Source organism: Microtus pennsylvanicus, chromosome 7 (assembly GCF_037038515.1).
Source record: "Microtus pennsylvanicus isolate mMicPen1 chromosome 7, mMicPen1.hap1, whole genome shotgun sequence".
In the NCBI taxonomy this organism is placed as follows: domain Eukaryota; kingdom Metazoa; phylum Chordata; class Mammalia; order Rodentia; family Cricetidae; genus Microtus; species Microtus pennsylvanicus.
The window spans coordinates 20,730,580-20,758,542 of record NC_134585.1 but is presented as its reverse complement, the minus strand read 5'-3'; the positions used below and the strand labels follow the sequence as shown (position 1 = coordinate 20,758,542).

General features: G+C 41.4%; 2 protein-coding genes across 13 annotated transcripts in view; one reads left to right on the top strand and one right to left on the bottom strand.

Annotated features, from left to right (window-relative positions):
* Herc4 (HECT and RLD domain containing E3 ubiquitin protein ligase 4) overlaps positions 1–6,624 on the top strand; it is a 75,162-nt gene extending 68,538 nt beyond the window's left edge. For 9 of the 10 annotated variants that reach the window (XR_012911334.1, XR_012911333.1, XM_075980087.1 and 6 more), the window contains 4 exons: positions 2,862–2,944; positions 4,365–4,548; positions 5,076–5,178; positions 6,004–6,624. Coding sequence is in view for 8 of the 10 variants with exons in the window: in XM_075980087.1 (XP_075836202.1) it covers positions 2,862–2,944; positions 4,365–4,548; positions 5,076–5,178; positions 6,004–6,212 (579 nt within the window). In the remaining 2 variants the exon portion in view is untranslated. The remainder of the gene's footprint in view (positions 1–2,861; positions 2,945–4,364; positions 4,549–5,075; positions 5,179–6,003) is intronic. The other variant, XM_075980093.1, reaches the window with a different exon arrangement.
* Positions 5,625–27,488, bottom strand: Sirt1 (sirtuin 1). Of its 3 annotated transcripts, XM_075980095.1 has the most exons (10): positions 26,996–27,488; positions 25,075–25,191; positions 23,597–23,838; positions 21,123–21,275; positions 14,995–15,142; positions 14,331–14,410; positions 12,892–13,078; positions 11,157–11,711; positions 9,440–9,766; positions 5,625–5,731 (listed from the first exon to the last, which is right to left on the bottom strand). In XM_075980095.1, the coding sequence occupies exons 1-9, from the start codon at positions 27,396–27,398 to the stop codon at positions 9,459–9,461; spliced, it is 2,193 nt and encodes a 730-aa protein (XP_075836210.1). In that variant the 5' UTR covers positions 27,399–27,488; the 3' UTR covers positions 5,625–5,731; positions 9,440–9,458. The 3 variants fall into 3 exon arrangements, with proteins under 3 accessions (XP_075836210.1, XP_075836209.1, XP_075836211.1); XM_075980094.1 differs by lacking the exon at positions 5,625–5,731 and having other exon boundaries at positions 7,904–9,766; XM_075980096.1 differs by lacking the exon at positions 5,625–5,731 and having other exon boundaries at positions 7,904–9,766; positions 23,597–23,697.
* Between the last annotated feature and the right edge of the window lie 475 nt (positions 27,489–27,963).

Genomic DNA, 27,963 nt, shown 5'->3' with positions numbered 1-27,963 from the left:
GGTTGGAGAATGTCCTTTCTAGGTGCCTCTAGTCTAAACATCTTCCAGACAGCTTGGTTGTTTCTGCTTTTCCAGGCAGCTGGTCTGCTCTCAGTCTTTTTTGCAGTTCAGTTTCCTTCTATCTGAGAGGGACTCAGCTTTTATTGCTTACTCTGGCAGGGAAGAACCTAGTGAATCTCATCAGTCTTGGGGACTTCCTGAAGCCTTTTAAGTTGTTTACCTTTCTTTTTTTTGGTTGTTTGATTTGTTGTTTTATTTGTTTGGGGGGATATGGAGGAGGGTTGTTTGTTTAGAAACAGGGTTTCTCTGACTGTCCTGAGTCTGTCTGCTCTTGTATACCAGGCTGGCCTTGATCTCAAGAGAGATCCAACTGCCTCTGCCTCCTGAGTGCTGTGTTTAAAGTCAGATGCCACCACTGCCCACATTTGTTTGTTTTGGTTTTGTTTTGTGGTGTCTTGTTTGTTTTTTAGAGTGTTTCTCTGTGTAGCTCTAGCTGTCCTAGATCAGGCTGACCTCAAACTCAGAAGTCCATCTGCGTCTCTGCCTCCTGCTGGGATTAAAGGTGTGGGCCACCACCACCCAGCTATTGTTTACCTTCTTGCTTAGTGAACAAGATGAAGTATTTCAGTCTTGGGGAAGACTGTTATACAACAGTGAGCACAATTAGATTGATGAGTTCCTTTAGAAAGATTAAACACAAAGACCCAAAAATTGGGGAAGTATAAGAGGCACGAGTGAATCTGGGAGGATTAAAAAAGAAAAAAAAATAATAGCCAGGTCTCATGGTGCACACTTTCAACCCCAGAACTCTAAGGCAGAGACTCATGAATCTTTTGGTTGAGTTTCAAGAGAGCCAGAACAATACATTGAGACCCTGTTTTGAACAAGGGGTTGGGGACAAATGTTGAGAAGGCGGAAGAAAGAAGAGGGAGGGAACTTTGAATGCTTTCCAGTGTCTGTTAAATTTTGGTTCCACTTTTCAGTGGATTCACTGTCAGTTTAAGACTCCTTGACAATTTGTTTATTTAAGGTGCATTGGTGTTTTGCATGCATGTATGTCTGTATGAGGGTGTTAGAGCACACTAGAACTGGAGTTACAGGCAGTTGTGAGTTGCTATGTGTGTGCTGGGAATTGAACTCTTAACCACTGGACCATCTCTCTGGTCTCATTCCTTGACTTTTTGTTAGTATTGTAGTTGAATAAAATATTGAGTTCTGTGAAGTTTAAGCTCAGATTCATTTATTGATAGATATATTCCTATGTATTCAGGAACATTGCTTCCAGCTGCCTTAGAGATTCTCCACACTCCTTTGATTATCACTTGTACAATAAAAGCTACAGAAACATAAAAGATATTTCTCTTCTTAAAAAATTAGTATACTCGTGTGTGTGTGTGTGCACACGGGTTTAAACTGACTGTGCAGAGCTCAAAGGACAACTTAGGGGAGTCAGTTATCTCCTTCCTTTAATTTTAGGGGTTGTATTCAAGTTTCAGGTTTGGCAATAAAATTTTTTTTATTATTCATATATTATATGGGGGATGGGTGTGATGTATATACACTGATTTGCTTGCCCATGTGGTGCATGTGTGTTGACTGAGATTTCTGTCCCACTGGATTCCACAGCCATTCAGTCCCAAAGAAACACACAGAGGTCTACATTAATTATAAACTGATTGGCCTAGTATCTCAGGCTTCTTATTAACTCTTATAACTTGTATTAGCCCATAATTCTTGTCTATGTTAGCCTCATGACTTGGTACCTTTTTTGGCAAGGCAGTCATATCTTGCTCTGTATCTGGATAATGACTACAGACTGAGCTTTCCATTTCCCAGAATTCTCCTGTTCTCGTTTCCCACCTCTACTTCCTGCCTGACTCCTGGCCAATCACATTTATTAAAATACAAGTGATAGGGTACAGACCATTGTCCCACAGCACATGTGGAGGCTCGAGGGTGACATTGGGATGTCTTCCTCATTTGCTTTTTACTTTTGAGACAGGGTCCCTTACTGTAGCCTGACCTCACTGCACTTGCTTTTTTGCTGGACTGATCCCCATGCATTCTCCATAGCTCCTAGCCTTGGTGTTCAGGATCCAACTCAGTTCATCATTCTTGCAAAGGAACACTCTATCCACTTAGTCTCTAGCTGCTATCTTTCCACCTTATTCCTCCATTTATATAATTACATTATACAATATTTTCTCATATACTGTTTTTTTTTTTAAGAACACCTTGTCATGCGCTTTCAGAACTTTTTACTTACTTTACTTTTTTGTTGAGTTGGTGTCTGTTTCTAGTAGTGTAGATGATTCCTATGTAGTGTGGTAAAATTCTGTTCTTATCCTTTTTATAAAGGGTTCCTGCCTTACTACATAGTGAATTGAAAGCAAGAATGTATTCCCATAGTGCCTGCGGATACAAAACATGGACTATTAGGAAAAATAAAAGGTTTTAAAATAATATACCTCCTTATAAACCAAACTACCTGTCAAGTACACATAGCAGAAGGATCTGGGGAAATTGTTGTCATGTGGAAGAGTGCACTGCTGTAAGTGCAGAGATCTCTCAGATTTGCCCAGTCTTCTGCGTTCCCTTACTGCGATTTTGTTTCTCTGAAGTGGTTTGTTTATAAGAAATGCTCAAGTTGCCAGTGTTTACCTAACCAAGTACTTGGTGTAATATATTGGGGTTGCTGTGGGATATCAGACTACTAGAAAATTAGAGTCCTAGTTGTGGCTCTGTTGTAAGTGGGCTTTTTTTTTTAGCATAGATTTGTTTGTATATTTAATGAGAAGAATGTTACATTTAAAAGTATTCCAGGTGTCATCTGGCATTGACCTTTTTTTTTAAATTAATAGATCACAGTTGAAAACTTCGGTGCAACAGAAGTGAAAGAGCTGGTTCTGAATGGTGCAGACACAGCTGTTAACAAACAAAATCGGTAAGGGATTGCGGTAACCTCAGTGGGAGTGATAAGGGTTAGTAGGCATTCTCTAATGTTACTAGAAACATGTCATAGCTATAGGTTGTGGCACACAGCACTTCAGGAGGCAAAGGCAGGAGGATCTCTCTGATCCTGCCAGGACTACATGATGAGACCACGTCTCAAAACAGTTTATAAACAACCCATAATTGAATGTTTAATGGGAAAGTCTGAAATCCCCTTTAAGGTATAAGTAAAAGAGTGAAAAGATCATGATGAATAGCGGCACAAAGAGAAACAAAAAGAAAAACAGCAAATACGGTTTAAACGGAAATGGTGGCAGCTAATTAGCTGATCAGAGGAAGAGGTGTAAGATGGACTGGAGCACCCAGAAGCCACCAGTTCGTTTTACAGACTAGCAGCTTAAGACACTGAGTCTGACCCACTTTTAGAGAGTGCTAAAGGTTTGAGGAGTTCCTGAAGTTCAGCAGGAAGATTGGTAAAGAATCAAATAGAAACCTTTATGTCTTGTCACCCAGCATTGTCCCCAGGGCACATGTCTGCCAGTAACTCCAAACAACTATGCCATAGTGCCTGTATGGTGGTCAGAAGACAACCCATGAAGGTTACTTCTCTCCTTCATCCAGCTGGGTAGCAAGTGCATTTAGCCATTAAGCCATCTGACCAGCCTTGCATTTTTCTTTATAGTTTCCATAATATCATGAGAGGCAGGAAAGAACCACTTGTGTCTCCTCCACACATTTGAAAAGAAACTGTTATTAGCCTGGCAGTGGCTGTTAGTCCCAGCACTCTGGAGGTAGAGGCAGATAGATCTGAGCTTAAGGTCAGCCTGATCTACAGAGTGAGTTCCAGGACAGCCAGGGCTACATAGAGAAAACCTCTTTTGAAAATTAAAAACAACAAACAAAGAATTAAAAGATGATCTCGAAAGAAAGAATGCTTAATACCTATTCCTTGGGTATGAATGTTATGTAGGTTCATTGAAACCAAAGGGATGGAAAATCTGTTCTCTGTAGCATAAACCTCCTGCTTCCAGGGAGATCTCTTATCACCCAGTGTCTTATTTCTCCATGGGTTGGGTCTATTTTGAAATTATTTGATAGCCAGTTGCCTTAGTCTGAATAGGAAATTACTTTTTTTGTTGTTTTTTGAGTAGAAGTAGCCTAGGAATGAATAACATGAGGCCTTTTTTTTCCCCTTCAAAGATAGGGTCTCTGTACATAGCATATTCTGGGTTTGGTGTGGTTTTGGCTTGGCTTTGTTTCCCCCATAATGATGGTGTCCTTTTCATTGAAGTCCTCTTTTCTGAGTTTAGTTGAAAAGTGGCAAGAAGTGAAAAAGCGACTTGGACAGTGTTGAGTATTCTCCATAAGTGGTGTGTGTGACCCATGTAACTATGCTTTGCTTTCGTTTCTAGGCAAGAGTTTGTTGATGCGTATGTGGATTACATATTCAACAAATCGGTGGCATCTTTATTTGACGCTTTCCATGCAGGCTTTCATAAAGTCTGTGGAGGAAAAGTTCTTCTGCTCTTTCAGCCTAATGAATTACAAGCTATGGTTATTGGGAATACAAATTACGACTGGAAAGAACTGGAGAAGGTAAGGAAAATACCAGCCTTTACCTGGATATGGCTTGTTGTTGAGAAACTAGCCCATCTGTATGCTGTTGCCCTTCGTATGGACAACTCATTGGTGTCACTGGTAGACACCCCAGCCCCTCCTACCCACAGTGCACTGTTTGATAGCACTGGGGAGGTACTTGAGACAATGCCACAGGAGTGCCCCGACTGAATGGCTCTCCACCCAGTGCTTTTCTGGCAAATCTAGTGTTAAATTGGTAACTCCTGCAGGGAGGGGACTACAAAGGAAAAACCTTTGAGGGCTGGCTGACTCAGAAAAGTTTGATTTCTCTTCTTGGAAACAGTAAAATTTTATAAAATTTCATGTTAGCATTTTAATAAACCTTTCGTGCTTATTTTAATAAATCCTTATTGATAGTATTGCATAAGCATTTCTGGTGATTTTAGATCTGTTCTTCCCTCTTCCTGGGAACCAGTAGGATTGCAGTTCACTTCACCCGTGATAAGTTTTAATGCTAAAAAAAAGTTGTCTGTACTTTTTTTTAGAATACAGAATACAAAGGGGAGTATTGGGCAGAACATCCCACAATAAAAATTTTTTGGGAAGTGTTTCATGAATTACCACTGGAAAAGAAGAAGCAATTTCTATGTAAGTATTTCTGACCAGCTGTATAGTCTATTAGACAAGAATATAATTGTTAAAATTGTAAATATGGGCTGCAGAGATGGCTCAGAGGCTAAGGAGCACTGACTGTTCTTCCAGAGGTTCTGAGTTCACTGTATACATAATTAATAAATCCTTAAAAATTGTAAATATTAGCCCAGTTTTTAAAAATTAGTTTTTGCTTTTTAAGATTTTTATTTATATGTATGTTGAATCTGTGTTATGTATGTTGTCCTCAGAGGCAAGAATTGTGTCTGATCCCCTGGAACTGTTGTTACAGGTGATTGAGATTCGGAACCTAACTTGAATTCTGTGCTGTAGGGCATGGCTTAATTTCTTTTCCTATTTGTTACCTTGTATAAAATGTTCTAGGGCATTCCTCTGTTGAAGGTCTCCCCACTCTCAGGAGTGTTCACTTATCAGTTAAGAGTGTGCACTGCTTTTGCAAAGTCCCTGGCTATTCAGAAGACATGGGCAGGAGCTCAAGTTCCAAGGTCTTCTGGAAAATAGGGTTGAAGTCTGGGCAGTTGCCAAGATCCTGTTTCAAAGTAAAAAGCAACAGTAAACAAAGCTTAGCATTAACACCTGACTCCAGAACCCAGCACCCGTGTGGCAGGAGAGAACTTCTAAAAGTTTTGACTTACACACACACAAAAAACTAGTTTAACCAGTTCTCTAAATGACTTCTAAATGCTTGTCAATACCAACATTCTTCAAGTATTTATTGAGCACTTTTAAGACAGTAGGTGATGTTCATGCAGAGCTAGGCTGTGGCCACTGAACTGTTGTCTAAATCATCTTTCTTGGCAGTATTTTTGACAGGTAGTGATCGCATTCCCATTCTTGGCATGAAGAGTCTGAAACTAGTCATCCAGTCAACAGGAGGTGGTGAGAGCTATCTTCCGGTTTCCCATACCTGTTTTAATCTTTTAGATCTACCAAAATATACAGAAAAAGAAACTCTACGATCTAAATTGATCCAAGCTATTGATCACAATGAAGGCTTCAGTTTAATATAACCTTGGAGTTTTGTTCTGTTTAGTGCAAAGGCATCAAACCACTTGTGTTTTTCTTGTGAATTTCAGCAAAGTGAGAAGTACTTGTAATTCTCACTTGCAAATTGTTCACTACTGTATTGATGAAAGCCAAATATTAAAGAAAAATTGAGCAACTCTTAATACTAAACTGTACATAACCATGAATTGTCCCTGTCCTCATACAGTATTGTGAATACATTAAAGTTTTACTAACAGGAATTTTAAGAGTTTGCATATTTCAGAAATGACCTGATGTGTGAGTGCATGGAACTGTTGCTTAATGTTTCTTCAATCACTGGGTAAAAACCTAACTATGGCCTGCCTTTAGTTATTTGATTATTTTTCCATTTTGTAAATAAAAGTTTTGTAATAAAATGGTGACATTCAGATACCAGTAGTTTCTGTGGCTGTAATTGAACTGAGCTCAATTTTAAGGGTTAAAAATTATCTGCCTCCATAAAAGCATGGTGGAAACATCTTTACTACATTAAATGTCCGTGCAGACATAAATTAACTTGAAGTTCTTTCCTCCTTCCTGAGTCCTGAGATATACAGCCTGTTGACAATCAAAGTTGCCAGAAAGAGAACCAGTGGCCACTTTGGAACTGATGCTGTAGTATTTGTTAAATTCTCGGTGCTTTAGAAAGTCTTAATTAAAGGTGAGCTTGTTAATAAACTGTGGAAGAGTTAAATATGTAACTCTGTTAGCTACAATGCAAATATTCTTTTCAACTTAAAAAGCTTACTATTTCAACTTCCAGTGGTTCTCATCGGATTCAAACTCAGGGAGGTTTGTATATCTTTTCTGTGCACTATGAATGAGAGGCTAGAAGCAGGCATTGAAGTCACAAGCCCCAATGTTGGTTGGTGCTAAGGAATATGTAAACGCACTGAGCTGCTGATGTAAGTATTCTGAATTGTCAAGGCTGTTCAAGCTATTCACTAAATGGGACTTTAAAATGCTTAGATGGAGCCGGGCGGTGGTGGCGCACGCCTTTAATCCAGCACTCTGGAGGCAGAGGCAGGCGGATCTCTGTGAGTTCGAGGCCAGCCTGGTCTACAAGAGCTAGTTCCAGGACAGGCTCCAAAACCACAGAGAAACCCTGTCTCGAAAAACCAAAATAAAATGAAATAAAATAAAACAAAATGCTTAGATGGGCCCTGGATGTCTTTCCTGTAATAAGGACATCTCACAGGTAAATGCCGTCTTCCTTCAGTTACCACTCCTATAGTATACTGAAGCCTAGCATGGTGGCACTTTTGTTGCCTTTCTCACCTACTGTAGTCTCAGCGGTCGTTCCGTGACCCTATTGTCTCAGGCATGCCCACCACACACCTGGCAGAGTTCATTGCTTGCTCACATTTTTGGCTCTGTGCCACAAGGTGAGGCTCTGGCTATTTCTATGATCATCTAATTTGATTTCCAGATTAAGGCAGGAGGGAAAACCATGTTATCACTTGGTGATGATACACAGTGCCCTTTAGTGCTTTCATTCCACATTTATGTCATTGAGATTCGTTCTCAACAGTAAGTTGGTGTTAGAGGTAGAAGGCATTCTGGGATCAGACACCAGAAGACCCCAACACGAGTGAACCTTATTGGGCTGGCAAGTTAATGGGTGGGGGGGGGGTGGAGCCAAATGACCAATTTAATATGAGACTTTAAAACAAGATACAAGTATAAAACACTGCTTTTGTATTTCAAAAGTTTGAGGAAGATAATCCAGTCATTAAACAGTCTACAAAACATATGCCAGATTACATAAAAGTCTATGTACAATATAAAAAGAGCTGAAAACAGTCTTCACTGTAAAAATAATTTAAAACAAATTTTTCAATTTAAAATATTGTCTATAGCACAAACACATCATGCAAATGGAAACTAAATATACTGCATTCTTTAGTGTAAGCCAAATTCAGATTGAAATCTCTTTTGGGTAGGGAAATGAGCCACTTTTATTAATTAGTCTTCTTCTCTGGCAGTAACGGTCCTCGCTGGGTATTTTACGCATAAAGAACAGCTATATTTCAAAACTTTTTTTTTTGGTAATAAATACTAAACCAACATTGAATATTTAAATTTGTGAGTAATGTTCCAAAGAAGTCTGTAAAATAAATACTGACTGTAATTTGAGGTGTGAACTGTTTGAAAGGCTAAAAGCTTCTGCAGTTCAGAAAACTGATCCTAGTTTTAAGGCAAGCTAAGCTTTTAAATAAATAAGAACTAGTTTCATTGACTATTCATAATACAAGGCTCACACTTTGGGATACATTACACCAAATCCTCAATAGGAAACAATGTACTTTCTGGCTAAGTTACAATTTATTACTTTGGAACTTTAATTAAGAGACCTGTAGCTTTCTCATTAGTGGAAAAACAGCAGTCCAAAATATTACACTCTTCCCCAGTAGAAGTACCATTATTAGGTTCAGAAAGGCTTTGCATATGCACATCTTGGCAGTTTAGTACTTGTGGTGACAATAGATGCAGGCTCTACCACAGTGATAGGTTAAGCTAAGGGGACCTATAGACAGGACTATTGTTTCTAGAGCAACTGAAACATTTTCAAATCATTTATCAGGTTAGTCAGCTGACTGCAGCAAGTACATGCCATCTTAAGAAGTAAATACACTTCAAACTGAGCAGGTTTTGAGTGCTCCCCACACATGCTGACTTCCTTCTCACATTGTAAAGTCATCAGTGATTTAAAAAAGTTAGCTGCCACAGTTTTTGAAAATGCCAGTGTTTCAAAAGGTAACTGCTAAAAATAAAATTCAGCAGAACAGAAATTGAGGATTTCAAAACTATTCAATGTTACAAACAAAAAGTGTGAAATACCATTCTTTGGTCTAGATAAGCTGTTCCCTTTACATTAATTAACATTCCAATGGCTTTTTGAAAACTTTAAAATGTTGAAAATCATTAGGCAAAAACAAAATTATATATACATATGGATGTATCATACAAATGAAACCTTTAAAGGAAATTGAAGTCAACTAACAGCTAATTAAAGATACCTAGGTACCTTTAAAAAAGGTTAGTGTTGAATGTACAAGTACAGAAATATGATGGAACTTTAAAAATGAGAAGACAATCTATTTTCCAGTCTATAAATATTACATCTTTCTGATTTCCTTGTTTAAGTTCGCAAGTAAACATTCATTTTGACATGCTGAAGTTCCCAATGCTGGTGGAGCAGTTCCTGTACCTGGACAGCTGTGATAACGTTATGATTTGTCTGATGGATAGTCCACACCTGCCACTTCCTGTCGCATGGCTTCAGCTTCATTAACTCCCTCCTGATCCCCTCCATCAGCACCGTCAGGTCTATCAGGATCATCTTCCAAACCATTGTAGAACTCTTCAATCTCACTTTCATCTTCCATGGGTTCTTCTAAACTAGGGCTCTGGCACGTGCCACTGTCACTGTTACTGCCACAGGAACTAGAGGATAAGACATCATCTTCAGAGTCTGAGTACACCTCCGCACCATGGAATATGTAACGATTTGGTGGTACAAAAAGGTACTGATTACCTGAAATAGAGTGGTAAGAAATGTTATTTTCAGTTGTTTAGGCAGGAGAACCATTCTACAAGTGTCCATTCGGTATATCTTGGAAGGCTCACAAACTTTCTAGGTTGTGGTTTTGTTAAGTCCAGGGGATTTATAAAGGTATGTAACCATGCCTGGCTTACATGTTAATTAGTCAAGGTGATCAGAAACAAAAATAGCTTTTACCTTGCAGACTACAAAACAGTATGATAAAAGACTGCTCCAGAGGCAAAGATGTATATATGATACAGGCAAGTTACACTTCCCAGAGGTATGTCCAGACTTCAGGGGAGGGGGAGTTATGTAGCATACCTAAACCACCTTTTATAGCAACATTTCTAAACATAAGTGTTCATGTTTACCTGGAACGAGGATGAATTACTGCTTAAAAGTTGGGCTCTGTTATCAGGGTCTTCTGCTTCAGAAATATTAAAACACCTTACCACCTGTTTTTACAAGTATACAGACAGTAGACAATAGAGTGCCCCAGAATTTAAAGATTTATTCTATTCCACTAAAATTTGAGTTAACATTACAGGTATGGTGGCACATATTTATGATCCTAGTACTAGAGAGATGAAGCAAGAAGTTCACCATTAATATCTAAAATTTCTTACCCTGGGCTGTGACAGTTTATGGCCACAATTCTAGGGAACTTTAGAGGAACTATAAACTTTTTTTTATGTCAAAGCACCTTTTTTTATATCACAACACCTTTTTTTTTTTTTTGGTTTTTCGAGACAGGGTTTCTCTTGTGGTTTTGGAGCCTGTCCTGGAACTTGCTCTGTAGACCAGGCTGGTCTCGAACTCAGAGAGATCCGCCTGCCTCTACCTCCTGAGTGCTGGGATTAAAGGCGTGCGCCACCACCGCCCGGCTATCACAACACCTTTAATCCCAGCAGAAAAGCGGATCTCTGTATCTCTGGATACAGCCGGGGCTATATATAAAAAGTCTGATGATGTTTTATTTCTATAGGGGATGGAAAACAGATTTTATATTATAGTGCTCTGCTGTTGTCTAGACAGCTATGGTTTGGATACATTTAAAGGCCAGCTTGCTCTCCAAAGTATGAGGCCCTATCCCCTACTGGGGAGGTAGGGAAGCACAGCATGTCTTTACCTGGTGAGCCATCCATCTTGTTAAGTCATTTCTACCACTTAAAACAGCACAGCAATATATTTTAAGACCCACTCCTAGAGCTGAGGTTATAGCTCACTTAGGAGATCACTTGCCTAGCCATCTGAAGCCCTGTATCACAGTATTGCCTTTCTCTAACTCAACACACACAGCACTAAATTTTTCTCTTGACATTGGGAATCCTCTTTCTTGGATCACAATACTTGAAATGGTTCAACAAACAGCATTCCTTACCATCAAGACGCTTACTAATCTGCTCCTTTGCAAGTCTATTGGGCCAACACTTTCTCACAGCTTCTGCAACTGAAGTTCTTTCATTTTTCTCTTCGGTACTGGAACCAACAGCCTTGAAATCTGGGTTTTCTACATTAATGCTCTCAACATTCCTACAAGCTTGTACTTCTTGTGACTTTTCTTCCATACAACTTTTTGATTCAGATACTTCTAAATCGTCAACTTTGTTCTTTGTTGCTTGGTCTACAAGTGTAGTAATCACAGGAGAATCCTGTGGTATAGTTCTTTCAGGTGAACTTGAGGCTTCAGAAATATGAAGAGGTGTTGGTGGCAACTCTAATAAATGAACCAATTCCTTGTGTGTTCGTGGAGGTTTTTCAGTAATTTCTGAAAGCTTTACAGGGTTACAACAAAGTTTGGCATATTCACCACCTAACCTATGACACAACTCATTAATTATGACATCACAGTCTCCAAGAAGCTCTACATCAAAATGCAGATGAGGCAAAGGTTCCCTATTTATTAATATTTGAGGCACTTCATGGGGTATGGAACCTAAAAACAGGATGGAAAAAGGGGGTTAGAAAAAGGAAGAAAAAGCAATTATAACCACAATATAGGTGGGCATGGTAGCACAACCCTTTAATCCCACCAAGACAGCAGCCAAAAACCCAGTGAGATTCTGTCTCAGCCATAAAAAATGGAGGGGATGAGGGAAGCGACATAAATTTCTCCCATATTCTCTGAATTTAAACACATGGCAATCCTGTGTCCCAGCCTCAGAGAGCTCAGCTCAGAAAGCTTAAACTTTTAAATAACAAAACTCCTTTGAATTATGAAGATGACAATCTATCACAACATGTGGCTTTAGGTGTTTGGAAGGCTCAGAGAATCTCATATCCCCTTGCTATGAAAGGGCACATAGCTGCTTCACACAGTGGAGGTGGCAACAGAAACATGAAAGAGTAATTCAAGAATGGCAAACTTGAACTGGACATAAGATTTTTTTTGGGGGGGGGGCAGGGAAGGCGTATTAAGACGGTCTCCTTGTGTCACCCTGGCTGTCCTGGAACACTGTATATAGACCAGGATGATCTTAAACTCGGAGATCTGCCTCTTGGGGTTAAAGGTGTTAGCTGCTATGCCTAGCTCCTGGGCATAAGCAAATGAACTTTTATTTTTTCATCTAACCCAGGTGGCCTCAAATTTGCTATGTGGCAGACGCTATTCTTTGAACTCCTGACGCCACCACGACATGGCTTACAAGTATGTGTCATCATTCCTAACTACCAAAGATTTACTAGCTGGGAATGGTAGCACATGCCTTTGATCCCAGCACTCAGAAGACTGGGCAGACATATCTCTTTAAGTATGAGGCCAGCCTGGTCTGAATATAGTGAATATAGTCAGGCTATAGTGAGATCTTGTCTCAAAGAAGGGGGTGGTATCTACCGGTATGTAAGTGCCCAATCTGAGTACTTGTGACCACTTTGGTCAAATGGGGTTGTCAGATTCCCCCACAAGATAGCTTACAACCATCTGTAACCCCAGTTCTAGAGAATCCAAATGGTGCACATACATGCATGTAAACAAAATATTCATATACACAAATAAGTTTTTTTTTTTAAAGTAAAGCTTGGACCTTCAACTATTCTCTAAATAGAAACAGTAAAATCACCTCTTATACAAATCCACAACACAGGGCATGCAGAACTGTTCCCCTAAACCAACTTACTTGGAATTAATGCTACTGGTCTTACTTTCAGAGAAGACCCAATAACAATGAGGAGGTCAACTTCATCTTTGTCATACTTCATGGCTCTATGAAACTGTTCTGGTAAATTTTCACCAAAGAAGACAATCTCTGGCTTCATAATAGCAAGTGGCTCATCGGCTGGGCACCTGGGACACCGAGGAACTACCTGCAGTAGTAGTGAAGGGAGCCCAAGTTAGAAGCAGTCAATAATATATTCCCAGGAAACATAAAAGCTGAGCAGAAATAAATTTGACAGAGCCTATTGTGAAGCTAGGTGACAGCTCAGCAGGTGGAGACAATTCCTGCCAAGCCACCAATCTGAGTTCAACTCCCAGAGTCCACATGGTAGATTGAGGACTGACACCTCCCCTCCCCATTGATCTTCTGACCCCAACACCTTGATCTCTTTTACTATTCACCTCCACACAAGTGCTGTCATTTCCTCATGCACACCTGTGTGCACACAAAATATTAAGCATGCAAAAAGCGAGCAAAAGAAAAAAAAATGGAAACAAAAAAACTTGACCTTTAAAAATGTTTGTGAAAGTGACTCCATTCCAATATACATAATTAATTGTGCGGCTATTTCTGGATGTATGTTGCTATATTTTTTGTTTATATGTTTGTCTTTTTTTTTTTTTTTGAGACAGGGTTTGTCTGTAGCTTTGGAGCCTGTCCTGGAACTAGCTCTTGTAGACCAAGCTGGCCTCGAACTCAGAGATCCAACTGCCTCTGCCTCCCAAGTGCTGGGATTAAAGGTCTGCACCACCACCACCCGCTTGCTTTCGTGTAGTAAATACTTCACTATCACTTGTTTGTATCACTTATTTGTAGCTGAGCATGACCCTCAGCTTCTTATTCTCCAGCCACCAATGTGCTGGGATTAACCATATTGCTGGTGCTGGAGAGAAAACTCAGGACTCTGAATGTTAAACAGGCATTCTACCAACCAAGCAACATTCCAACTTCTGTTTCTCTGAAACAGGATTTCTCTGTGTAATAGTACTGGCTGCCCTGAAACCCTCTTTACACCAGGCTGGCCTTGAATTCACAGAGACTCTGCCTCCCAAGTGCTGGGATTAAAGGAATGTGCCACCAACTGGCTCAACTTTTTCTTTTTCTTTTTTTAAATGACTCTTAGTTCAGGTTAACTTGGCAAGTGTGCACATATGCACACACACACTCAGGTTAACTTGCAAGCATGCACGCGTGTACGCGCACCCCCCCCCCCCACCTCCTTAGTGTGCTCTAACACCTTCACCATACAAGGATTTGCTACTTAAGGTAGAAAACATAATTTATCAGAATTTCCAGCGTTCCTTCTTTATAGCACATGCTTTTTACAGAAGGGGAGAAAAGATGAAGGTAGAAACATCAAGTTTACACAATTCCTAAAATGAGCAGATGAATTAAATTACCTGATTAAAAATATCTCCACGAACAGCTTCACAATCAACTTTGTATTTACAAATCAGGCAAGATGCTGTTGCAAAAGAACCTAAAACAAAATATACCTGGCTTTAAGAAATATTTGTGGCTTACACAATAAACTTTAGCCTGAGTTTTCCTGAAGTCTTACAAGGAATATAATGTGGGTTATTTAAGAATACACGTATAGGGCTGGAGGGATGGCTCAGAGGTTAAGAGCATTGCCTGCTCTTCCAAAGGTCTTGAGTTCAATTCCCAGCAACCACATGGTGGCTCACAACTATCTGTATGTAATGGGGTCTGGTGCCCTCTTCTGGCCTTCAGGCATGTACACAAACAGAATATTGTATACATAATAAATAATACACGTATATATTCTTTATCCTCTAAAGGTATTGTGATAAACAACTCTGCAAGGGCTAAATAAATCTCTGCAACTAGAAGGTACCAGTTGTCTTATATAGTCACAGCTGGTCTTGAATTGCCTATCATTAGGCATACACCACAGGCCTTATTTCTGCATTATTGTGTATGTTTTTCAGTTATGTACATTCAAGATTATCAAATAATGCTTAATCTCGTTACGGAGCTTCTTCCCGTGCCCAATATTTCTATCTAAGCACACCACAGAAACCACTGTTGACATTTACTAACCATGACACTGGATGATCCTTTGAATTCCTGCAACCTGCTCCAAGGTATCTATATTTTGAGTATAGTTTCGAAGTAGTTTTCCTTCCTTATCTGACAAAGCTATGAATCTGTGACACAGAGATGGCTGGAATTGTCCAGGATATATTTCCTACATAATGCAAAGGGCAGAAAGGTTTCCATTAATTAAATAAGCATAACAGATATCCTGCTTCTGTTTAGTCAAAAGTACTAATCATAACCCCCATGTATATAATACTTTAATAAACACAGTGAGCATTTTAAAGCACTTAGATGGATGGCACACCTAGGAAAGGGCTGTTATTATACAAAACTCAGCATTGGTGAACGTGGTCCCTTGAAGAACAAGGTAAGGTGACCGACCCATAAACACATCTTAATGGATAATGTAAGTCAGAAGAAATACATACCTTAGGTACATCAGAATTTTGTTGGCTGTAAATTCAGATTTTTTTAAAGGAAAAAAAGGGTAAACTTTACACTGAAATTACAGATATCAAAGGGTATGGTGACTTCACAACTAAAAAAGGCTCTCAATGTATTATTTAAAGCTATTGGATTATCATTCATAATTATCAACCTGCTGGAGGTTTAAAGCTGAAGTGTTAATTCCTTACCAACATTGCTTTCCTTCCACTGCACAGGCATACTGGGATAGAACAGAGCTGCTCATGAGTGCTGACTTGCTGGATTTTGTGTGTGTGTTTTTACCCCCAAATAATGCTTCAATGCTGTTTCTTCTTTAAAAACAAAGATTTCAGATATACACATGGCAAAAAGATCAGAGAAAAAGTATCAATTTTGGTCCTCCTACCTTGACAGTGTTTTTATTCAATTTTATTTAGTAAGTGACTATGGCAAAGGAAGTTTCTTTTTTCTTTAAAGTAGCAATACTTTCTACTTCCTTACACTATAGGCTCTATCTAATTCATCACAATGTTAGCAAAAATTAAATACAACCATGTCCATCAATAGAGAAACTGGTTGTATAGTAACGTATACCCATACAGTGGATTATTTAGCCACTGAGAGAATGAGAGGGCTCTCATGCACTAAACTGAAAAATAGTTCATTACACAGGAAAAAAGCAAGTTAGTCACCAGGGAGTAAATCTTTTTGGGTTTTTTTTTTTTTGTTTTTTTGTTTTTGTTGTTTTTTCGAGACAGGGTTTCTCTGTAGCTTTGGTGCCAATCCCAGAACTAGCTCTTGTAGACCAGGCTGGCCTCGAACTCACAGAGATCCGCCTGCCTCTGCCTCCCAAGTGCTGGGATTAAAGGCGTGCGCCACCACCGCCCGGCAATCTTTTTGGTTTTATTAAGGCAAAAAAACAAAAAAAAAAAACCTGAAATTGTATGCACATATGGAGAACACACAGCAACTGTAAACAAGGCTGAGATTTCTGTATGATTAGAGGACTTAACTTTTCACCTATTTAGTAACTCACAAGTTAAATTTAGTAAGCAAATTTTTGTTTTTTTTTTTTTTGGTTTGGTTTTTGTTTGTTTGTTTAGTTGGGTTTTTTTGTTTTGTTTTTTTTAAGGAGACAGGGTCTGTCTCTACATAGCCCTGGCTCTCCTGGAACTCACTATGTAGACCAGGCTGGCCTCAAGCTCAAAGACCCACCTGCCTCTGCCTCCTCAGTGCTAGAATTAAAAAGATGTACATCACCACACTCAACAATAACCTAGGTTCTATGAAGTCATGTATATTGTGGTCCACTACACAAAAATCCAAGATTTTTGATTTCCATTCCAACGTATACAGGAAAAAACTTGAGTCTGGATTATGCGGCACATCCTAAAAGCCCAGCACACAGAGGTCAAACTAAAGGATAGCTAGAAATTATAGCACTCTAAAAGAACTTTACATCAGATAGGTTATCTCAGGTCTGAACATCCTAAAGCCTTGTAAGAAACCAATGGCAGGGATGCAGCTGTTAATCTGCTAATCCTAGCACTTGGGAGGCAGAGGCAGGGGATATCCGGAAATTCAAGGCCAGCCTGGTCTACAGAGCAAGTTCCAGGACAACCAGAGCTGTTACATACAGAAATCTATCTCAAAAAACCCAAAAAGGAAACCATTCAAGTCAGGCATGGTGGCACATGCCTCTAATCAGCACTTGGGAGGCAGGAGGCAGGCCTGGTCTATCTACAAAGCAAGTTCCAGAGAACCCCCTAGCCCTCTAATAAAAGAAAAAAACCAATCATGAGTGTTAGACTGTTCTACTGAGTTCAAATTTAAAATATGTAGTTTTAAAAGCTAACATTCTGCAGGGCACTTGGGGTGTACACCTTTAATCCCAGCACTCAGGAGGCAGAGGCAGGAAGCAGGAAGACCTCCCAATTTGAGGCCAGCCTGATGTACAAATTTTGCAGGACACCCAGGGCTACAGGGAAAAACCCAGCTCTTTCTCAGCATGTGGGAGGCTAAGAGCTCAATCCCTAGCACCACACAAAAAAGTGAAGGGCTGGGGAGGAAGGGGTCAGTGGGTAAGCCTTTGCTATATAACTCTGCATGCAGAATGCAGAAACAGGAGACCCTGCCTCCATACACAATGTGGGGAGAGTAATAGAGAAAGATACCCAAAGTCAACTCTGGCCACCACTTGTGACAGGCACACTTACATCTGGGCATTGCAAAAACATCACACACAGGCCCATAGAGAAACCAAAAATTCCAGTAAGGACTCTTCCTCATACTCATTCAGAAAACCTCAGTAGAGTTTACTCAATAAAAACCTTTTGCTGGCTTCCTCTTAGGGGATATTTAACTTTAAGAAAACAGATTTTCTGGACAAGATCGTGACAGTGCATATTTTAGGCTGTATGGGCTACACATTTTGCCATATGGTCTCATATAACAAAGAGATGATTTATTAAGTGGACTTGGCTGTCACTGAAACGACTTAGGGACAATACAGTAGAATTTCAGTGTCATGTGTTGTAAAAACAACCTGAGAACTCCTAGTCATTACCAATTAACTCTCAGCTAATGGGATGTGGTAAGACGGGAAGAAGCTGGTGAGCAGACACAATATGACAGAATGATGTTTAGATGATATATTGTACAACACAGAGATTATTACAATTAACACTCAATGTCTGAGTGTAAGAGTAGAAAGTATGTTAAGTACTGGATGTCACTAGTCAGCTATAACCATCCCATAATGTATATAGAGCAACATAATGTATATCCTATAAATATATTCACTTATATGTCCATTTAAATAAATTCACAGCTCAGTCAGCTAATACTTAAAATTATACATGTTTCTAACAAGATTTTTTCAGAGTACACCGATATGTCTAATCTAATGAAAGAATTTCAATTAGTGAAGCTAAAAACTAATCCCTACTGAACTTGAACATGCAAAACCTATACTTATATTTCACATTATAATGCTGTAGAGCATTATACATACTTCACATGTTACGTTATATAGCTTACATGCATAAGGCTGAATTAAAGACAGCGTTTCATGTATCCCTAACTGGTCTGGAACACAGAGATACACCTGCCTCTCACTCCAGAGTACTGAGATTAAAGACCTGTATGTACTACCACATCTAACCCTTATTTTTTTTATATACTAAAAAGAAATTTTATGAGTGTTGTGCCTATAGGTAATATGTATGTGTATTGCTTGCCTAGTCCCCAAGAATGTCAGAAAGACATTGGACCCTCTCAGAGAGCTGGAGTTATAAATGGTTGTGAGCCACCACATGAGTGATAGGAACCAAACCCAGGTCCCTCTTAACAAGTCTGAACTCTTGAGTGTTCTTAACTTCTAAGCCATCTCTCCAACCCCTACCTTAAAACTTTTAATTATACGTATGTCTAGGGTGGGGGTGAGTGAGTGCAGGTGCCATGGAGGTGGAGGCCAGCAGCACAGGCTTATACTGGGACTGGTGATCGCCAGCAGCTGTAGAGACAAGTTGCTGGAAACTGATCTTCAAACTTTCTAAGTAGATAGAATGCACTCAAGCACTGTCTCATCTCTTCCATTTTTGACTGTGAAAGGCTTTTCCTCAGATTTCCTTCCTAGCCATGTTTGGAGCCTTTAAGAGTCTATGTATAGAATATCATCCATAAACTGAGGATCTTTGATTCCCCCATGTATATCTTTCTATGAAGGCTAACTTTTATGTTCTTCACTTGCATCATAAACCCAATTAAACCTTAAGAACAAAAACAGTCTAGCATTTATGTCCTTTGTAGGACTTGAATCCAGGGTCTAAAGCTCTACCACTTGCAACCCAGGCTGGCCTGGAACTCAAGTGTTAAGCAGAAACTGGCCTTTTACCTCTTGAGATCCTCCTGTCTCCACCTCCTAAACCCTGGTTTGTTACACATTATTGGAGAGCATTTTCATACTATGCCTACTGGAATTCCAGCCTTTATAATCCCCCGAAGAAGAGCAAAATAATGTTTGCCCATACATACACATACACAAAATAACTAAACGTAATTTTAAAAATGTACAGAACCCTTAATTTTAGAGATGTATCTGTACTTGATACCCTGTAAGACGGTGACAAAAGTGGCTACTGGCAATGCAGTGCCCCACTCACAACAGAATTTACATGAAAAACAGAGGTACACTAACCAACTCTGCTTATGTAAGACATGAAAGTAACTTAGGTACCTGCTGACCTTTCTGAACCTGTGTCTACTGACTGAGTTCATAGGACATCAGATATCTCTCATTGTTGAGACAAGGCAACATCTCTAAGTATCAGAGATTCTAATAGCACATCCTAGCTGCAAACTGTGGTTACCCCTATAATTCCAGCACCTAGGATGCTGAGAGTATTCCCTCACAGTTCTATAAATATACCATATAAAGACAGTTTTTACAATTCAGCTTAGGGCCCGCAAGATGTGAGATGCCATCAGTGAGTAAAGGGGCTTTGCTGCCAATCCTGTCAACCAAGTTCAATTAATTCCAAGAACACACACACATGTATGTGAGTTTTCCACATTGCACTTTGGCATGCGCATCACCCACTCACCACTCCACCCCTTCTGAAATAAAACTTTCAAGATCCTATTTAATTTCTGGGTTCTCTAAAAAAGTCTACCTAATACAGAAGAGCCTTTGGGATTTATTTACAAGTCCCATAAAAATGAACTAACAAGAGGCATGCATGGTGGTAGGTGGTGGCAGGAAGATCAGGAAGCTCAAAAACCATCCATGGCTATGCAAAGTTCAAGACTAGCCTGGCCTACAGACTGCCTCAAAAATAAAGAAAATTTGAGATGAGCTGCAGAAAAACTGCAAAATTTTCTAGTGACAGATGAAAATCTTGGGACGATATATATACTCTATAGCAGCAGAGCTGCACAGCAGATATATGGAGCCAGGGATACAATTTTCAATTTTCTAATTCACATTCAAGTGAAAATTTCAAATACCTAATAAAAATTTTTGTTGCTGTTTTGTTTTTGAAGCTGAGTCTCACAATGTAGCCATGGCTGATCATTAAGTCAAGAGTCTCCTCTTGAATCCTGGGAATGCAGGATTACACCACTATGCCTGACTCCTGAACATTTTACCAAATATCCCTGAATATTTCTTTTTTAATATTTAATAAATGCAATTAGTGGTTCATTTTTTTTTAGTAAAATCTCTAATATCCCTAAGTATGTCCCTCACTTATAGCAACACATTTCAAGTATTCAATAGCCATATGCAGCTAGTGACTGACTTATGAACTAGAAAGACTAGAAGACTCTACAAGGGTCCTATCATCTGTTCACCAAAAAAATGTAATCTCAATCTTTGGTAACTAAAAATCGTTTTTCAGACAGAGGCACACGTTAAAACTTGTCTACTACAAACCATACTACAGTAGGTCCTATAAACTTTATGACTCAGAAAATAGATTCAAAGTCAAAACAGGTCATTTTTTTTTTATGATCTACAAACCACTAAAGGAGTGGGGGAGACAGACAAAAGACCAAAAATTATTTACAATCAGTCCTAAAACAACAAAAGTTCTACCTACCACACTGTAGCATTCACTTCACTGGGCAACCAATGTCAATTTAAGACGTCTATACATGAGAACAACACTTTCTCATGAACGACAAACAAAAAACTGTGATACCTTTGCAAACTTGAAGAATGGTCTTGGATCTTTTCTAAAATACTCAATATCAAACATGGCTTGAGGATCTGGGAGATCTGGGAAGTCCACGGCAAGACGAGCATAAATACCATCTCTTGATCTGAAGTCAGGTATTCCACAGGAAACAGAAACCTGAAATATTCAAGACATAATTCGCAACATTCAATTATCTACCTTCATAATTAGGGCCTCTAGTACACACAATTAGGTGGTAAGAATGCAAAGAAAAGTTAAGTTTGAGGAACAGAAACACCACCCTTCTAAATTCTCTCAAATACAGAAGAGACAAGTAAACTAATGAGAATAATTAATCTGCCACATACTGCTTTTAGTGGTGCTAAGTCGGGCCAACCTTAAAAACCTTTAAGCATTTAAACAAATTAAAGCAAATATAATTAGAGTAAATCAACCTCATTTTTTTTAACCAAAAAGTAGGTAAGACTTCCTTGCAGATAATACCAAAGAAACTGCTTTCATATGGCCAGCTTTTAATACCTCAAGAACACTAGAATTCCAAAATTTCAACCCTGTACTGTAAAGCTGGGCACACAAGTTCATGACTGTAGTCTCAGATATTTAGGAGGCTGAGACTGAGGGGCTGTTTAGGTTCAGATTTTCAAGACTAGCTGGAACAATCACAACAGAAAAACCATTACAATAAAGGGGCTGTGGGTCCTGGGTATTCACAACGTTCAATAGTACAATTGTCTCCCACATACCCTAAGAAAGTAATTTGCCAGGCAGTGGTAGCACATGCCTTTAATTTAGCACTCAGGAGACAGAGGCAGGAGATCTCTGAGTTTGAAGGCAGCCCTGGTCTACAGAGCAAATTCTAAGACAAGCTCCAAAGCTACATAGAGAAACCCTGTCTCAAAAAAAAACAGGGAAAAAAAAAAGGTCCCCCTCTCCCAAAAAAAGCTATCAGGCTTTACTCTTTGTTTTCTATGTCTGTAAGGAAACCTGCATGTATATCTGTGTTCCACATGGGCACCTTGTGTCCTGAGGTCAGAAGGAATCACATCATGCAGTTGTCAACGGTCATGTGGGTGCTGAAACCGAACCTGGGTCCCCGCCTAGCAGCAGCAAGAGCTCAGTTCCGAATCATCTCTCCAGTTCAGGAATATAACATATTTACTTATGGGTTCTTTGGAAAGTCTGACATTTTTTTAATGTTTATTTGTAGCTCAATTGGTAGGAGGGATCATTCCCCCCCTTTTTAAAGATCTTATTTTTGTATGTGTGTTTGCCTGCATGAATGTATGTGTACTATGTGTGTGCCTGGTGCCAGCAGAGGCCAGAAATGGATGTTGGGTTCCCAGGAATTGGAACAGTTGTGGGCTCCCATCTGGTCACTAGTAACCAAATCTAGCTTCTCTTCAAGGGGCAGCAAGTTGTCTTTAATGGCTAGGCCATCTCTCCAGTTTCTGTAGTCAAGTTTATTTTTAATTCTATGTGTATGGGTAGTTTACCTGCATGAATGTTTTGTTCTACTGTGTGAGGTGCCCAAGGAGGACAAGAAGGCATCAGCAGATCCCCTGATATTGGAGTGACAGATGTTGTGAGCCTCCAGGTCCTCTGCAAGAGCATCAAGCTATCTCTCCAGCTCCTGGGAATTTGGAGAAATTAGATTCTTTTGGAAAGCATGATAGCGAGGCTCTAGTGGAATCAGTTTTCATTGAGAAAGCAGAAACTTAATTCATGGTTAAAATACGGTTGGGAAGGTAACATGCTTACCTTTTTTTTTTTCATTTTAACTTGGTTTAAGACTATAGAGACTTGGCCTTTTTCATTTGACTTGGTCTAAGACCAACTCATAATTCTGTATTGTGTAGTATACTAGACATTATGTTAGCAGCAAGAAGCACTTCAAGCAAAGTGAAAAGGTATTAAATGACCATTAAGAATCCCAGTTCTGGGGCTGGAGAGATAGCTCAGTGGTTAAGAGCACTGTCTGCTCTTCCAGAGGTCCTGAGTTCAATTCCCAGCAACCACATGGTGGCTCCAAACCATCTGTAAAGAGATCTGGCGCCCTCCTCTGGCATGTGGTTATAAATGGAGGCACAAAGTTGTATACATAATAAATAAATCTTAAAAAAAAAAAAAAAGAATCCCAGTTCTGGAAGACAGAAGGTGAGCCTGCCAAAGCATTCCGTGTGCACTAGCCCCTCAACACCAGAATACAATTAGTTTTCCCTGTGGATGTGATTTAGACAAAGGTTGGTTTTTTTTTTTCCTTTTTCTTTTTTTTTCTTTGTTCAATGGGGTTTTACATTGTAACATCAGCCTTGTTTATCCTGAAGTGGCCCTGTAGACCAGGCTAGCCTCAGATCTACCTGTCTCTGCCTCCCCGAGTGCTGGAATTAAAGGCCTACACCCCCACCAGCTGCTTTGTTTGCTTGTGTTTGGTGTGTGGCAGTTTGTGTGCTATAGCCCCTTTGGAAATCAGTACATACCCCAGCTCCAGTTAAAACTATTATCTTTTTGCATTCTTGTAGTAACTTCACAGCATCTTCAATCGTATTAACATCTTTTCTTTTTTTCCGTTTTGGTGGTTCTGAAAGAATATTAATAACAATCTGCCACAGTGTCATATCATCCAAATCAGGTGGAGGAATTGTTTCTGGCAGTAAATCTTTAAGAATTGTTCGAGGATCAGTACCAATCATGAGATGCTGCTGAACAAAAGTATACGGACCTATATTAAGGGAAGAAAGGCTTCAGTCAGTTCTACTTCTAATTAAAACCTCATTTATTTTGTCAAGTAAATAAGTTAGCAATATATAAAATTTTTATGCAAAGTTTAATTTAGTATTATTTTAAAAATACAATTTAGAGCCAGGTAGTGGACAGAGGCAGAGGTAGGTGGATCTCTGTGAATTAGAAGGTCAGCTTGGTCTGAGACAGTTCCAGGATAACCAAGGCTACAGAGAAACTGTCTCCAAAAGCGCCCCCCCCAATAAAATAAAATAGAAACAGAAAAAAAAGGTGCAATTTAAAGGTATTTCATGTCATATCCCAAACAAAATCTGATTGACCAAGAGCTTGCTTAGGTCTGAGGTTTTGTTTTTCAAGATAGGGTTTCTCTGTGTAGCCCTGGCTGTCCTGAATTTGCTTTGTAGACCAGGCTGGCCTCAAACTCAGAGATCCGCCTGCCTCTGCCTTCTGAGTGCTGGGATTAAAGGTGCATGCCACCACTGCCTGGGAGGTCTAAGTATTTTGATTATATTTTAAGGGGCAAATGGGTAGAAGATGAAGCAACTCAGGAATTAGCATGCAGGAAGCCAAGAAAAAACCTTACCAATACCTGAGAAGCTAAATCTAAATGATAAAGGTGAGAAAATTTAAAGATGGTACAAGAATAGCTTCGGGGAAGTCACTGCAGACGTTGGTGGCACATAACTATAATCTCCAGCATTTAAACACAAGGGAGTCGGGAACTGAAGGCCAATGGGGGCTATACAGTGAGTTCAAGCCAGTTCTAGGCTACAAGAAAGTGATCCTGTCCCAACAAGAAAGCAGACACATTTTTAAAATACTGATACATTTGGAGCAAAAGAGAAAAAAAAAGGTCAGCGGTATGAAAGAAAAAGATCAGGGATGAGGAACATCCTCAGACATAGGGACATGGTGTGGCACACCTATAATCCTAGCACTTGGGAGGAAGTTCAACATCATCCTTACATCCTAGACTCCATGAGTTTAAAGCCATGGATACATGGCTTGGGTACATGGAACTGTCAAAGAAATCAAGAAAGGGAAAAGAAAAGAAAAGGTGTAAGGAAGAAAGAAAAAGACTGCACTGGTTATGGTATACTCCAGAGGCAAAAGACTGCAGAGCAATTTTGCTAGCCTGGGCTACAAAACACCTTGTCTCAAAAAGAAGGGAGGAAAGAAAGGGCATTTATTCAAAGCTTACAGGTTCGAAGCATACCTATCCTCGGCCGTGGAGTCCAGTCACTAGAGCTCGCATGCGAAGTTCTATCGTCCTCATCACTCTCGCAGGAATGGAAGCCATTAGTGATGATTTCATCAGTGAACAGCAGGTTGTCTGTGAAAGAAAACAAAGACTACTGACAAAACCATCTTCATCTGGGGCTCGGGGTGCACACCTGCAGTCACTGGCACTTTCAGGCTAGTCTGAGCTACATGACAAGACTCAGGTTATTGAGACAAAAATCAAAAACCAGGGCTGGAGAGATGGCTCAGAGGTTAAGAGCACTGACTGCTCTTCCAGAGGTCCTGAGTTCAATTCCCAGCAACCACATGCTGGCTCACAACCATCTGTAATGAGGTCTGGTGCCCTCTTCGGGCATACATGGAGGCTGAACACTGTGTGCATAATAAATAAATCTTTAAAAAAAAATCAAAAACCAGCTTACATCTATGATTCCAGCACATGGGAGGCACAGAAGCTGAGAACACCCAACCTACACAGAACAGTGAAATCCGGACCAGCCTGGGCTAAAGTGGAACCCTAGCTCAAAAATCAAAAACGGGGCTGGGCAGTGGTGGTGCACACCTTTAGCCTCAGCACTCAGGTCGATGTCTGTGAGTTCAAGGCCAGCCTAATTACAATGGATGCCCAGAGCTGTTACACAGAGAAAAACCCTGTCTCAAAAGAAAAAAAAGTTTTGTTTTGTTTTGTTTTGTTTTTAAAAAAAAAAAGCTTAAGGTGAAACATGCCTTCAAAAATAGGATCTGAGCTTCACGTCAAGGGCTAAAACCTACAGCTTCATGAAATGCATCAAACAGAAATTACCACAAACACGACAGTGGTAGGTGGCGCATGCCTCTAATCCCAGCACTAGGGGAGGCAGCCTGGTTCTACAATGAGTTCCAGGACAGCCACGACTGTTACAGTGAAACCCTGTCTCAGAAAAAGAAAGAAAAAAAACCTTAATCCTTAGCAGTGTCCTCCCTGCCCCAGCCAGTCTTTCTGTAGCCCTCAAAGTAGAAAACTTCCTGCCTCAGCAAATTTACGCTTTAAAGAACATAAAACATGCTTCCCACTACACTATCCGTTCCCCCATTTTATAGCTGAAATCCAGGGCTATTTACTATTCCAGTCCCTAGCACGCCGTTCTTTTCTTTTAAATACATGATGGTCCACAAATACTGACAGACTCCGATAAATTCTGAGCAAAAGAAGTTCAGATGACATTATTACATAGACAACACCTTTGGTGTCAATGGCATACAGAAGTCGGTTTGTTTCAGAATATCAGATATGTTAGGATACTAAAAAAAATGTTAGGAGCACATGATTTCAGAAGAAAAATAAGTACTGTAAAACTATTACTCTTCTATACCTAGGTGCTTAAATGCAATGTCAGGAAATTATTGTTTTTAGAACAGTCATTTCCTTACATTTTTAAGACGGTGCCTCACCAAACAGCGTTGGTCTATTAAAATTTCTAACTTCAAAAAAAGATATCGGTCCAAAAAGAAAAAAACACCACCATACAGGTGTCAGCTTGCAAACGCAATCGCAGAAGGTCGAGCCACGGGACAGCCCAAAGCGAGCTGCCAGGAAAATGCAACTTTAATAAAGGCGCTAGGGTCAAAAGCATCCGAGGGAGGGAAAACTTCAACGACAACTACGAGAGCCCGGTGACTGCGCGCAGCGCAAAGCGGCCCGGGCGAGCGGCGAGTCCGCGCGCGGCTCAGCTGCAGGGCCGGCGAGCTCGGCGGCGCGCGGCCGAGCCAGGGCCGAGCTGCGCCGCCACCGCCACCGCCGCCGCCGCCGCCGAGCCCGAGAAACCCTCGGGGCCCCGGCCAGCCCGGGACCGGGTCACAGGCGGGGACGCGGAGGGACGCGACTGCGCGGTCCCGACCCCGCGCGCGCCACTCACCTCGGTAGCCGATCGCTGCCGCCGCCGCCTCGTCGTCCTCCTCGCCCTCGTCGTCGTCGAAGTCGTCGGCAGCCCTCGGCTCCCGCCGCAGGCCCGACCCATTGTCTCCGTCCCCGGCCGCGGCGGTCGCCGGGGCCTCCGGCTCCGCGCCCGCCGCCGCCGCCCCTACCGCCTCCCGCCACAGCGCCGCCGGGGCCGCGGCGCTCTCCGCCTCACACCCCGCCGCCGCCGCTACCGCCGCCGCCGCGCTCGGCTCGCCCGGGCTGCGCCCGAGGCCAGGCCCGTCTCGGCGCGGCCTCTTGCGGAGCGGCTCCTCGGCGGCGGGCTGCGACGCGGCCTCCATGGCGGCCGCCGCGGAAGGGGAGCCGCCGGCCTGAAGGGCGAGCGCCGCCTCGTCCGCCATCTTCCAACTGCCTCTCTGGCCCTCCGCCCTCGCCTCCTCTGCTCCGCTCGACGCGCGGCACTGGCGCCCCCGCGGCTCGGCTGCGGGAGATTTAAACCCCGTCACGTGACCCGGCCCCTCGCCGCCTCCGCCCCCGTGCCGCTCCCGCCACCCACGCGGGCCGGACCACAACACGCCGGGTCACGTGTCCGGGCGCCGCCCGCGGCCTCGGCCCTCCCCGGCCCCACCCAAGGGCCCGGCTCCCCTCGGCGGCCTCTGCTCGCCTCCCGCCCGCTCGCTCGGCTCGGCTCGACTCGGCTTGCTCGGCTGCGGCTCAAGTTGGCGGCGGGGCCGCGAGTTCCCACCTGGGCCTCCCGCGTGCACCTTGCTTGGCTTCGCCTCTGTCGGCTTCTCCCTCAGGGGTTTTTAAAAGCCCCGGAGCGGCGAGCAGCCCGAACTGGTCAAGGCCGGCCTCCCTGAGAAGAGTTCCCCCACCTGCCTGGCGCTTTGTGACAGCTCTTCCTCAGTTTACCGCTGTAGTCTCTCCCGGAGCTTGCGCCGTCTCCCACCTTCCCTTATCTAGTGC